This window comes from Rissa tridactyla, chromosome 3 (genome assembly GCF_028500815.1).
Source record: "Rissa tridactyla isolate bRisTri1 chromosome 3, bRisTri1.patW.cur.20221130, whole genome shotgun sequence".
In the NCBI taxonomy this organism is placed as follows: Eukaryota; Metazoa; Chordata; class Aves; order Charadriiformes; family Laridae; genus Rissa; species Rissa tridactyla.
In genome coordinates, this window is record NC_071468.1 from 101,519,366 (window position 1) to 101,531,793 (window position 12,428).

The 12,428-nt window shown below is 36.5% G+C and overlaps 2 protein-coding genes across 6 annotated transcripts in view; one reads left to right on the forward strand and one right to left on the reverse strand.

Moving 5' to 3' along the window:
- The window catches only part of MCPH1 (microcephalin 1), a 135,722-nt gene that overhangs the window by 53,292 nt on the left and 70,002 nt on the right, over positions 1-12,428 (reverse strand). The gene's annotated exons all lie outside the window — the stretch shown is intronic.
- The window catches only part of ANGPT2 (angiopoietin 2), a 49,101-nt gene that overhangs the window by 17,556 nt on the left and 19,117 nt on the right, over positions 1-12,428 (forward strand). For 2 of the 4 annotated variants that reach the window (XM_054195842.1, XM_054195843.1), the window contains exons 2-4: positions 6,293-6,448; positions 8,583-8,704; positions 10,472-10,704. In XM_054195842.1, the coding sequence (XP_054051817.1) occupies positions 6,293-6,448; positions 8,583-8,704; positions 10,472-10,704 (511 nt within the window). The remainder of the gene's footprint in view (positions 1-6,292; positions 6,449-8,582; positions 8,705-10,471; positions 10,705-12,428) is intronic. The other 2 variants (XM_054195845.1, XM_054195846.1) reach the window with 1 other exon arrangement.

The window sequence follows — 12,428 nt, forward strand, 5'->3', positions numbered from 1 at the left end:
AAGTGGTAAATTGCTTACTTTAGCAATCCAAATTTGATCCAAGGAAAAGAGACCTTGATAGATTCTGATGATGTTAGGGGTGGATACAAAGGATCATGCAGCTCCAGCCATCTACCAACTTCTTCTAGGGGACACAGCAGTATGTAGAAACTCATGATTAACGTTACCTCGCTCTGAAAATAAATGTTGCAGTTGACAGAATCAGATTATAAACATTAAGAAAATCACCAAACTTTATTTGGAAAGACTGCTCCAATAACTGACAAATTCTGTAAAATGAAACTAGTAGCCAGTACTATTTGTACCATTTATATGGGGTAGCATTTGGCAAAGAAGGGACGTATGTATTCATACAGCTGTAAATGCTTCCAGGAACACGGCCATTTAATTAGTGTAGACTATTTGGCAGCAAAGAACAAAACCAAGACCTCGTTTATAACTTTAAATGAAAAAATGTTAAGTTAAAGTGTCTACAAAACGCACAACGTTATTGATTCTTTGGAACATTGTTCTGTAATATGGACACAAACTATACGACACTAATCAGGAAGGCTCTTCATTTAAATAAGTATTGGCAATCCTTCATAAAGGATTAATACTATCTCCGCCAATGGTTAGAAAACAAATTTCTTTTAACGCATACTCTACATGTTGTCTTTTCTTTCTTGCCAATTTCAAGCTCGTTTAAAAAAAGACAATCTTGGCTATAAAAGCAATGTTTTGGAATGTGCTCCAATATGATTGATCTGTCCTCATTTTTTTTGGCAACTCAGCTAAAGTATTTTTGTCAAATTTTATGATTTTATATGATTTGAAGTAATAAAGCATGACAGCCCCAAACTGATGACCTTAGAGAATTGTCTCTCTAAAATGTATCACTATATTACAAACCTTAATTGTGAAATTATTTTTTTTCAATTTTCCCAGCTGTTTTTGCAATTTAAGCATACTTCAAGAGATATGCTTTTTCCCCATCTGTGCTTTCATTTTTATATTTGCTTTCTTCAAGAATACGTGCCAGCCAAAGTCTTACACAAAAAATAGATCATTTCATGAAAAAAAATCCCGTGAAGAATCACCGAAATGCTATCTGCTAACTGTCCCTTCTTTCAAATCTGAATATATTAATACATCTCTTTCCCTCTCCTCTGCAATTTCCTTAAGGTAAGATTCATTGATTGACTTACTCCCTCAAAAGCAGAATTTCTGAAAGAAGGTGCATCACTAATAGTCAGCTATTAGGTTTTAACAATTACTTTGCCTAAAATAACCATCATGTAATCAAGGTTAAAATATATCAACCCAAGTCTTCTACGCCAGCTATTAGTTGAATTAAAAAGAGATTAAAAAAAACAACTTTGCCATGTGGCAAAGGAGAAATTTGGCAGATAATCTCTGCTGCACCTTCCGAATTTGAGCAAAATATTGGCGAAGACAGACATGCTGTACAAACCAAACTGCCAAGCTCCTGAACTCATGGATGGGGACTGAAGCATTTAATTCCTGTGCCCTTTCCTCTTGTAAATGACCCAAGCTATTCTCTCCCCTTGAGAAATTCTGAGTGTGCTACTGCTTATAAAGGAAGGAGGCTCCTTGGCAGGAGCTAATGAATAGTAGTCTACAAAGAAGTGTGCCACAAAGAACTGCAGTCTTGCAAAATCACTGCTAATCCTCAGTGTTGTTGATGAAGCTCAGCCTTGGCTGCCTTAACTGGAGCCTGTATTGAAAAAGTTCTCCCACCTCCCTCTCAGGGAAAGCCAAGGGCCTCGCTCTCTGAGAGTAGGAGATGGGAACATGTTCTCTCTTGCTAAGGTCAGTGGGAGATGATGAGCATTTTGCATGAAAATAATACTTTTATTTGCCTTTAAAGAAGATGAAAGCAAGCACCTGCCACGAGAAAAATTGTGAAATGTAGTTGTAAAAAGTCCTGCTTTCTACAGTTCTGCATTGTATGATGGAGAGAGGGGAATATAAGCAAAGAGGGATGAGGGCGTATATTGGCTCCCGTCAGGAAAAGAGATTTTATGATGTGTACATGCAGAGAATGCCCAAAAGTGGGAGAGGATTAGTGAATGTGAAGGAAAGAACAGAAGGGGTTTATGTAATCATGCTCCCCTTGGAGCTTCCCACAAGAAGCTCCAAAGCCACTTAATAGGTCAATATCGTTTTGATATTTCATGTTGCTCTAAATTACAATAAATGAGCCAGATCATGAAACTGGCTTTAAATCTTAAAATAAATCCCTTTTGATGTTCATATTTCATGCTTTCAAGTAAGCAGAAATACCATATTCCCTAAGTTACTTATTTAATATTTTTAAGTTGAAAAACAGATGTGAAGACAAACTGTTAAACTGGAGTCAGGAGAATACTTCAATGATTTAGAATACATCACATGAATGAGATATTATTTGAAAGATGTTAGGTGCTTGGAGATAGGCTTATACTTACAGATTTTCAAATAAGATAAATTATGAAAATGTAGATCTGTGTGTCCAAACAAAACTGCTTTCTAAGGTTGCAAGCACAGTGACAAGGGGTATAAAAATCTGGCAACCAGAACCACCAGATGCCTTAAATTGTAATCACAGGTTTTGCGTACTGTAATCAGAGCAACCTTACAGCTGTGTGCTTTAACTGGGCAATTGCCTAAGCCTACCATAAAATGTTTACCTTACCTTTAAGACCAGAATTAACTCATTTTCTAGTAGTGTGTTTTGGAATAACTCAGTGATAACATTTTCAAAGAAGTCATGCAGTTCTGTAATCCTGTTTGCAGAGATGACTTTGCTCATTCTGATCTCTCTCTAGTGAACGAGAAGCCAACCCTGAACAATGAGGTTTAATGTCCACAATTGTTTTATGAAAGAATCAAAGCTCGTGATCAACCTTTCTTTGCTCATTTATTTATGGCCTTCTTTCTTCTTTTTTTGGCAGGCTTTTTTTCTAAATTAAAGAGTCACAGAATCACAGAATGGTTTGGGTTGAAAGGGACCTTAAAGATCATGTAGTTCCAACCCCCTGCCATGGGCAGGGACACCTCCCACTAGACCAGGCTGCTCAAAGCCCCATCCAGCCTGGCCTTGAACATTTCCAGGGATGGGGCATCCATAACTTCCCTGGGCAACCTGTTCCAGTGTCTCACCACCCTCACAGTAAAGAATTTTTTCCTGATATCCAATCTAAATCTACCTTCTCTCAGTTTGAGGCCGTTACCCCGTGTCCTCTCATTACACTCCCTGATAAAGAGTCCCTCCCCATCCTTCCTGTAGGCCCCCTTCAGGTACTGAAAGGCTGCTATAAGGTCTCCCCGGAGCCTTCTCTTCTCCAGGCTGAACAACCCCAACTCTCTCAGCCTGTCCTCCTAGCAGAGGTGCTCCAGCCCTCTGATCACCTTCGTGGCCCTCTGCTGGACCTGTTCCAACAGGTTCACGTCCTTCTTATGTTGGGGACCCCTGAGCTGGATGCAGTACTCCAAGTGGAGTCTCACCAGAGCAGAGTAGAGGGGCAGAATCACCTTCCTTGACCTGCTGGCCATGCTTCTTTTGAAGCAGCCCAGGATGTGGTTGGCTTTCTGGGCTGCAAGTGCGCATTGCCTGCTCATGTTGAGCTTCTTGTTCACCAGTACCCCCAAGTCCTTCTCCTCAGGGGTGCTCTCAAGCCATTCTCCACCCAGCCTGTATTTGTGCCTGGGATTGCGATGACCCAGGTGCAGGACCTGGAGATGCAATAGAAGATGCAATATTTTCAATGCTTTCTCATATGGTAGCTCTCTGATAACCTGAGATGCCTCACTCCTTTTTTTCTCTGTATGTCCTTTTTTTCCCCCCACTGTCCCTTCTAACCGCAGATGTGCATTAAGTCTGCCAGGTGAGGCCATACCCTTGATCTTTGTAAAGGCATTACAATACCTGACTGTGGTACCAAGGCAAATAAAAGGCATTCTGGAGATCTCCCTTCATTTTCTTTTAACAGAGGTGTATTTGAGCAAAGGTCTTTTCCAAGTTGTCTATAATGATGCCCAGTTCTCCAGCTTCAGTTGCTAAAGTTAATTTAGTAATTAGGACTTATATAAATTAATTCACAGATGTCTAACCTTTTCAGAGGGACACATATTAATTGGTGTTTGCGGTCTTCATGGAGCAGCATCTAACTTTAGTGAAAAATTACTTATTTATATAAAAGCTTTCAGAATTTTGCACATCTCCTTGGACTATGGTGCACTAAATACCATCTTGCACTGCTTTTTAAATTAAATTATCACTACACTCCAACATCTCATAGCCTAATCATCAAGGACCAAAGATGTCTTACCATTACTACACAATTAAAAGATCTTAGTTCAGGAGAAAACAAGAAGATGACCTACAAAATGTCACCAAAGTTTGAAAAAAATTTACAACGTCTTTGGTCAAGTTAGATTTGTGTCTGGGTGGGGAAGCTTTTGAAAATGAGGGATATCCAGGAGCAAAAGGTAACGCTTAAGAACTGATCCTGCAAAAAGGGAACAAGTCTAATTGCCATAGTGTGATGGCGATTGAAGATACCCATGTTAAATTACTGCCAAACCCCAGTTGATTGTATGCTTACTTTTAGTATTCAGAAAGGGTATTAGGCAAAGAGCGTCTAAAGGCTGTCTAAAGGCTCGTTTTAAATCCTTGTGGTACACCTGCAAAGTAAGTATGCTTACGCAGCAGTATAATAGATGGGGGTCAAAGCGTGTGCCAGATCTGAAATCTCAGTTGTGCGTTGCAGTTCACCAGCTGCACGGGCAGAACGGAGCGAACATGCAAATACTGCTTTGAAAGTTTGGTCACATTGGACAAAAAGTAATAATGCTTACTTCAAACTAAGAATATACTTCCAGTTTGAGAGGTTTTAACTTCTTGATACACCCTGTTTTCTTCATTTGCCACTTTTAAAAAACAACTGTGAAGTCAGAAAAAAATAATCCATTCCTTGCTCAAGTAATATTTAAGGGGGAAACATTCCAAGCTGATCTGCCTGTTGATCTTTAGCTGGTCAGAAGTGGAGTGGCTATATCTGAACAGTGGTTTGATAGAATATTAAATCATAAGCTCCTTTTTCCTCACTGATATGGAACGTAGCCATACAATAATGGTCAAAGCTCCGCCTCACTACAAGCCATTATTCATATCAAGATAGCATTATCAAAATAATATTTTTAAAAATCAAGATATCAACATGTTTTACCATTTTGCTTAGATTAGGAATTGGTGATGTTTTATAATTTGAGTTTAGTGACACTAGCTATTTCTTATTGGGTAGTATCCTCTTTGAAGGTACAGCATGAAGCTCAAAAATGATTATGGTTCTCTTGCTAGAACAATGTTGGAGTGAAGTAGAAGTTTGATTCTAGAAATTTCTAGAAATTTCCCCAGTCAATGAAAAAAAAGAAATTACATGGCCTGGATTTTTAAGAGTTCAAACATAAGCAATGACTCATGAAAAAATACAAAATATTTGCAAAGTTACTGAGGAAACGATATTAAAGAAGCATGGAGAAAAATTAGACTGCCTTTGGATAATCTAGACATGTGGAAAGGAAGACTTCATGAACGGTTACTTGGATTTTCTCCTTGTGACTTCTTTTCTCTTTGCTTTCCTAAGGGAGCAGTGCACTCTCTTTTAAAATTACTACCAAAAAAGCCTTAATAGTTTAGACACAGAAATGACTTCAGAATCAAGTATTTAAAAGTTTTTGCATTCCTAAATATTAAGCATTTAAAGTATTTATAGGTTTCCCTACTGTTTCATGTCTTTATTTGAAATTCTCTCAGATAAAAATGTGCACATAACAGTGTTAAATGACATCTGACCTCTTCTCTGACTTTCGGTCATGTGATGAAAAATGCTTTTGAAAATATTTAAGTCTAGATACAGGAAGATGACTAAACTCCTAAACTTTGGTCTTCTAAAAAAATTCCCATTGCTGCCAAAGCTGGTGAAGCTCCTCTGATGGTTACAATGGTGGGAGCACTAAGGCAGAAAAGCTTCCAAGTGCCCACAAGCATTCTCACCACCGTGCCTTCTATCTACCTCCTGCAAATTTCTGTTCCTGCCTTTAGAAAATGGGTGGCCACACATTCGTTGTCCTATTTGCCCTTCCTCTCACAGAGCTTAACATTGGGAAACTTCACATAAATGCATAACAGACAAGGACGAGGAACAAATTTGTTTAGCAAGGCAGCCAGCAGGCTTACTGTACTACCTCCCCCCCCTTCCAACATTTAAAGAATGCAACTATCTTCTCTCTTTCCTTTCCCATGTAGCTTGAGAATTACATCCAAGACAGTATGAAGAAAGAAATGGTAGAGATCCAGCAAACTGCAGTGCAGAACCAGACTGCAGTAATGATTGAAATAGGCACAAACTTACTAAATCAAACAGCTGAACAGACTCGCAAATTAACAGATGTTGAAGCACAAGTAAGTAATGAATTTCAACCTAAAAATGCTTCTGCTTCCCAAACACCTACAACTATACATTTAACACAGTCTAGAGTTACACCATTCAGCTCAACAATTAGAAGTCAATCATAGTCAACAGCTCTGCCCATCTTAAGGAAACATTAGTATTTGGTAATACATAGTTCCATCTCAAGCCCACTGTTGTCATTTGAAAGAGTTCTATTACAGCAGGATTTGAAGTATGACTAGCATACTTCATGTTACATTCTTCTTTAAAGCTAATATACTTAAAACTAGTACACTATATCCAAGCATCAGTTGGGTACGAGTATGCTTTTATGCAGCCCTCCTTGTATATCTGTTATTATTCACCTCTCACCACCAGATCTGAGCTATAAGAGAGTTCCTTCAATCTTCCTTTGTTCAATTTACCAGGCTAATTGGTTTTTTACATTTAAATTTTACTTTGTGTTTTTTAAAGATTCTTATCAAGAAAAATGCGTCTCTAATGAGTGTTTTCACAGATGCTGTGGGATAACAGTTCATTTCCAGCAAAATGCACTATATTATTGTTATTTAACAGAGGGATAAAGAAATGAATCAGAGATGAATCAAGAAAAAAGTAATTAGGAGGAGGCTACTAGAAAAGTATATATTCGCACAGAAGTAAACTTACTACTGTACATATTATTCTCTAGATTATTTAAAACAAAAAAAATGGGTTTATCTTTAATTATTGCTTTAATTGAAAAACATCAACTGCAATAAGACATTCTGTGAAATAGAATGTAGATTTTAATATGTTATAAGGACAAGTCCAATCAATGCAGATGGTATGTATTTGTAGTTTCGATGACATGGTAGGAAAATTCAGATATATAATTCCCAAAACAAATAATGAATACAGTGTGCAGCACACAACATTTTCTATAATGCAAATAGCATGTAAAACCTAAAATCCTTGTTAGACATTTTACTATCTTTAGAATTAATCCAATTAATTAATTTTTTTTTTTTAACCCAAACCAAGCCTTTGTGAACTCTTTGATTAAGTGATAGTTCATAGCTCACAGGCGTACTGAATTCAGCTTTCTGATTGCATTATTCAGGAGCCCAGTATTTTGCACATTTTGAGAGAATGTATTTATTCATTCACAGTAATGTCTTTGTGGAAATTATTCAATTATTTTCTGCTTAGAGGAAGAAAATCATCACTGTAACTTTCCTTCTCTGCTTGAAATTACTGGTGACTGGGTTAAGGGCTTAATTAACAACATGAGGAAATTAACCAAACAATTGCTCTCTCAAGGACACTTACTTTTGGCAATAGTTTTCAATTACACTTAAGTGTGAAATCATGTCCTGAATGACTGTATAACATGAAGGACATGAGTAATCAATTCTTCCTGCCAAGAAAAGCCAAATTCTGCTGAATTAAAAAAAGCTGTTCTAAAACAATGAGAAAATATTTCTAGAAAACTTGCCTCAAAATAATGCAATCCGATACAAACAGAAAAGTATCTTCCATGTTTCCTAATATTCGCATTCCTTCATTTAAAGATGCAAATAAATTTAGGCAGTAAACAATACATATAGAAAAGGTAACATTAAAATGCAAGGAATGAATCAACAAAAGTGCAGTTCACATGATAAACACTTAAAAATATCATTTGGGATTAAGGAAAACAGCTAAATGGGAACTATATAGTGATTTCAGGACTGGGCCAAGATTTCAACCAGTAAGAGATACACAAAGTACTTTCTTTCTACACCAGACCAAGAAAACAACTCAAAATATTCTCTGAACAACCACCATAATAGTTCTAGTAATGAAATAAGAATATCATCATAGAGGGGAAGTTATCACAGCAAAACTAAAGTACGCAGCAGCTCCCAGGCATTGATCAGAAATGTAGCATACTACTGAAATACTCCCAATTATATATGACAGTGTAACAACCAAATTAGTGCAAATCTGTGTATTATTCTTCGTTCTAATTCTATGAGCATTTGTGCCCAAATTAGTTCTTAAATAATAATTTTTAAATTATAGGCTTAAATAGAGATTTGCATGATTTCACAACATAAAGAAATTACAGTTTATTTAAAAAAAGTGTATTGATTGTCAAATATTTTTATAAATTTTATTTAGGTATTAAACCAGACAACCAGACTTGAACTTCAGCTTTTGGAACACTCTCTTTCGACAAACAAACTAGAAAGACAGATTTCAGATCAGACCAATGAGATAACTAAATTACAAGAAAAAAACAGGTAAGTTTGCCTATCAACCCAACAAAACACTATTACCTGAAGTGACCTTCTAATGGTTTTAGAAATAAATGTACTCGAGTAGAAAAATAATGCCTCGTACAGAAGCTCCCCACAGCCAGCTATGCTCATTACAAGGGTCATATATTTTTAAAGGCCCAGAGGATCATGCAGGTTTATTCTTCTGATCTGTTTATATATCATTCTTCATTATCTAAAGTTCTCCTTTATATGAGGAACTTAAGGTTAAAACTGAAATACTTCTCAGTACTTCAGTTGTAGCCAACTCGTGTTCTTCTTTAGATTTACCCAGACAAAGGTATGGATTATGTAGCCTGTCCCAAAGTAAGCCAGTGCAAACCCATCTCTAAAATTTTATTTCCACGTAGTACACAGCTCTCCTAATACACAATCATGTCATTGCCACAATTTTGTTCCAACCTGGTGAGAAAAGTCAAATACTACCCATATTCAATGTTCCTTACTAATCAATCTTTTGAAATTCAGACTGATAACCAGCTATTACTCCTGTCCATTTCTGTAGCCAGCTGTTGTCCAAAGGCTCATACCTTTTTTCAGCTAGTTTCATTTTCATATCACCAGGGTCTTATTTTACCTTTGGCAATAAATAATTTACAGAGAAATCTAAAAGCAGCAATAACAGTAAGTTTTCTCCTTCAAAGACATGTTTTTCAATGAGAACCATATGTGCAAAGTGTTTTTTATTTTAAAAGAATTAGCTTAAAAAAACCAAGAGACATGTTTTGACATTTTTGTTCACTACTCTACTACACTTACATATGCTCCCTAAAGATTTTATCTACCAGCTTAATAAAAACAAGCACCCTTATCAAATGGAAACCAAAGTAAATAGTGAATTTAAAATGTCCCTTTTTTTGTTTTGGTTTGAAGTCAGCAGACTTTAGAATACCCTTGTAAAACCCATGTAAACACAAAAGCATTATTTCTCACCTAGCAAAAATGATCTGGCACTGAGCTAATATCTGCTCAATTATTATAAGGTTCAGGATTTTTTTCAGTAACAGTAACGGATTTTAGTTGAACTTCTCATTTCCGGCCATGCGTCTGTTAAGATCAGCTTTCTCAAAGTCTGCATCAGAACAATTACCAATGAAATAATTTTCTAGCCAGTCACCTACTCACGCCAGCTCCAGAAATGGAGATGGGTAACACATCTTCAAGTAACTATTTGCATGTTTCACTGTCTTAATGCCATAACATTTATTTAAGTATATATTTTATTATAATTACCAGACATTTGAAAAGTTCATAGGTTTATCTTTTAATAAGTTTCATCTTTTAATAGGGCAAAACCATGAAATCTTTCACTATTATGCCTAACCTGTAAGAGAATGGTATTCAAGACACTTCATAGTCATAAGTAATGGTTACTTTGGATGTACATCCATTTTTACACTCCCCGTACTTCTAGCACTACTACTCTTTTTTCAGGACCTAAGTATATCTTTCATAACGCTGAATTATCAGACACCCAGTTGTTACACTTTAAAAGCCTGTGATACAGACTGTACTCAATAATGTTGTTTATTAATATACTAATTAGTTATATAATAAATTAAAGCATATACATAGAACTAAACTCATCAGTCATTTAGCTTTCTATAGCATGCACGGCATCAGAGAATGAAGTTGAGTACTTATGAATAAGGAAACTTCTGCAACAGGCTTGATTCTCTTTACATGAACTCACAACTATTTTTGAGAGCCTAATTGTAAACTTTTGTTTAGCTTTCTAGAAAAAAGAGTTCTTGAGATGGAAGACAAGCACACACTTCAGCTGAAGTCAATAAAAGATGAAAAAGATCAGCTCCAAGTCCTAGTAGCCAGACAGAATTCTATTATAGAAGAACTAGAAAAGCAGTTAGTTACAGCTACAGTAAACAACTCAGTTCTGCAAAAACAGCAACATGATCTGATGGAGACTGTTCATAACTTGCTTACTATGATATCTACACCAAACTGTAAGTAAAAGCAGACATGCTTATATCATTTGAGTGACATTCCCTAATTTGTGTACATTATTACCCATAAAGTCTTACAACCAGTTTCCTCATGCTTCTGCTTCTCAGAAAGTTTTGGGGTTTTTTTTGCCTTAAATTCCGCATCTGAGTTAACTAACCTATTTTTTAGGGGTCGGGGGGAACAACCACAACATTTACGTGGTTTCTTTTCAACATTTTGCTTGTCTTTTGTGGTTTATATTGGTTTGCCTGCCCACTTCTTCAGTGGTTCAACAAAATACAGAGATGCCAAGTATCACTCATCTCACGTGGCATTCATTCATCTGGCAGTACACGCTCCCTTGAGCATGCATCTAGGTTAGACTGCATGATGTAGGCCTGCAGCTTTTCTTCCTGGCTCACAAAAGTTACTTCCGCCACCATTCTGTGCCATTGCTCTATGCACAGAAAGTTGATCAAAGAAAAGACAAATTACAGTGGCTATTAAAGGCAAAGGAATCAGCACTGGCCCAGGTTTTAGCACCTATATATGCCCCAAACAACAGAAAGCCCCAGCCCAGGGCAGCAGGGACTCCCAAAAGCCCTCCAGTCTGTCACTGAAGCTTCCCAGTTCATCCTAAAAATCCCTCAGCCTAGCAAATTTTATAGGCAATAATCTCACCCCTAAATGCCTGACAGCCCTGCAACAAATCATAGCCACTGAGCATAGCTTCCAAATTTATGCAGATTCACATGCTCCATAAAAAAACCACACAAACCATAAACTGAAATTTATGGCCAAACAGCATTTAAACAAATGAACAAATTCCTTACCTTGAATTTCATGTCTAATACGGAACTTTGACAAATTAAGAAGGTATGGCTGTTCTATATAAAAGAGTAAAGAATCTGACATGTTTGCCTGTAAAGTTCTCAGGGCTGGAAATACACAAGCATATAGAACCTCTAAAAAAAGGATTTAAAATTAAATACTAGGAAAATTTTAAAATACTTGTCATTACAACTTAAAAGACGGTATAGATAGGTGGATCGCTACAGATAGATAGATATGCTACATTACTGTAAGCTGGATCACAAAAAAGGAAACGGGTGTTTGGAAGTCCTTGCTTTCAGCAGCGTCCTAAATAATATGATGTTGTAGGTTTTCCTAAACAAAGTAAATCTCAAGTTTTTTGTCTTAACAACTGACACTATCCCCTTAAATACCATTACCAAGGCTGTACATGTTCCTGCTGATGTTATCTGCTATGCTAGTGCACAAATAAGTAAACAAGTCAAAGTCATGTTGGCTACAACACTGTTAAACTCAGAGTGGAAAAAATAATGAATGTTTGCCAAAAGGACAAAATTAGCAGGGAAAGCGTCTAAGACAGTATACAAACAATAGAGTGTGGAAAAGCAATTAAAACACTGAACGTGTTATTTTTATATTTAAGGCAAGGCATGTAAACAGGTAAATTATGAATAAGCAAGCTAAAAAGAACATAATAAGCAACTGTAATATAAGCATGCATTTATATGACACCTAAAATTTTGTAGTAACTGGCTGGGCTTGTTAGATTAAATTAAAAGGGAAAATACACAGAACCAACCCCAAAAGGGTCAAATATGAAATATCAGTCAGCAAGGCGAAATGCCAGGAAATTCCAACCTCCATAGTTAATAAAGAACTGAACAAAAAGATGAGCCTTAGATTGTTCTGTAAAATCAGAAGGCTTAGGCAT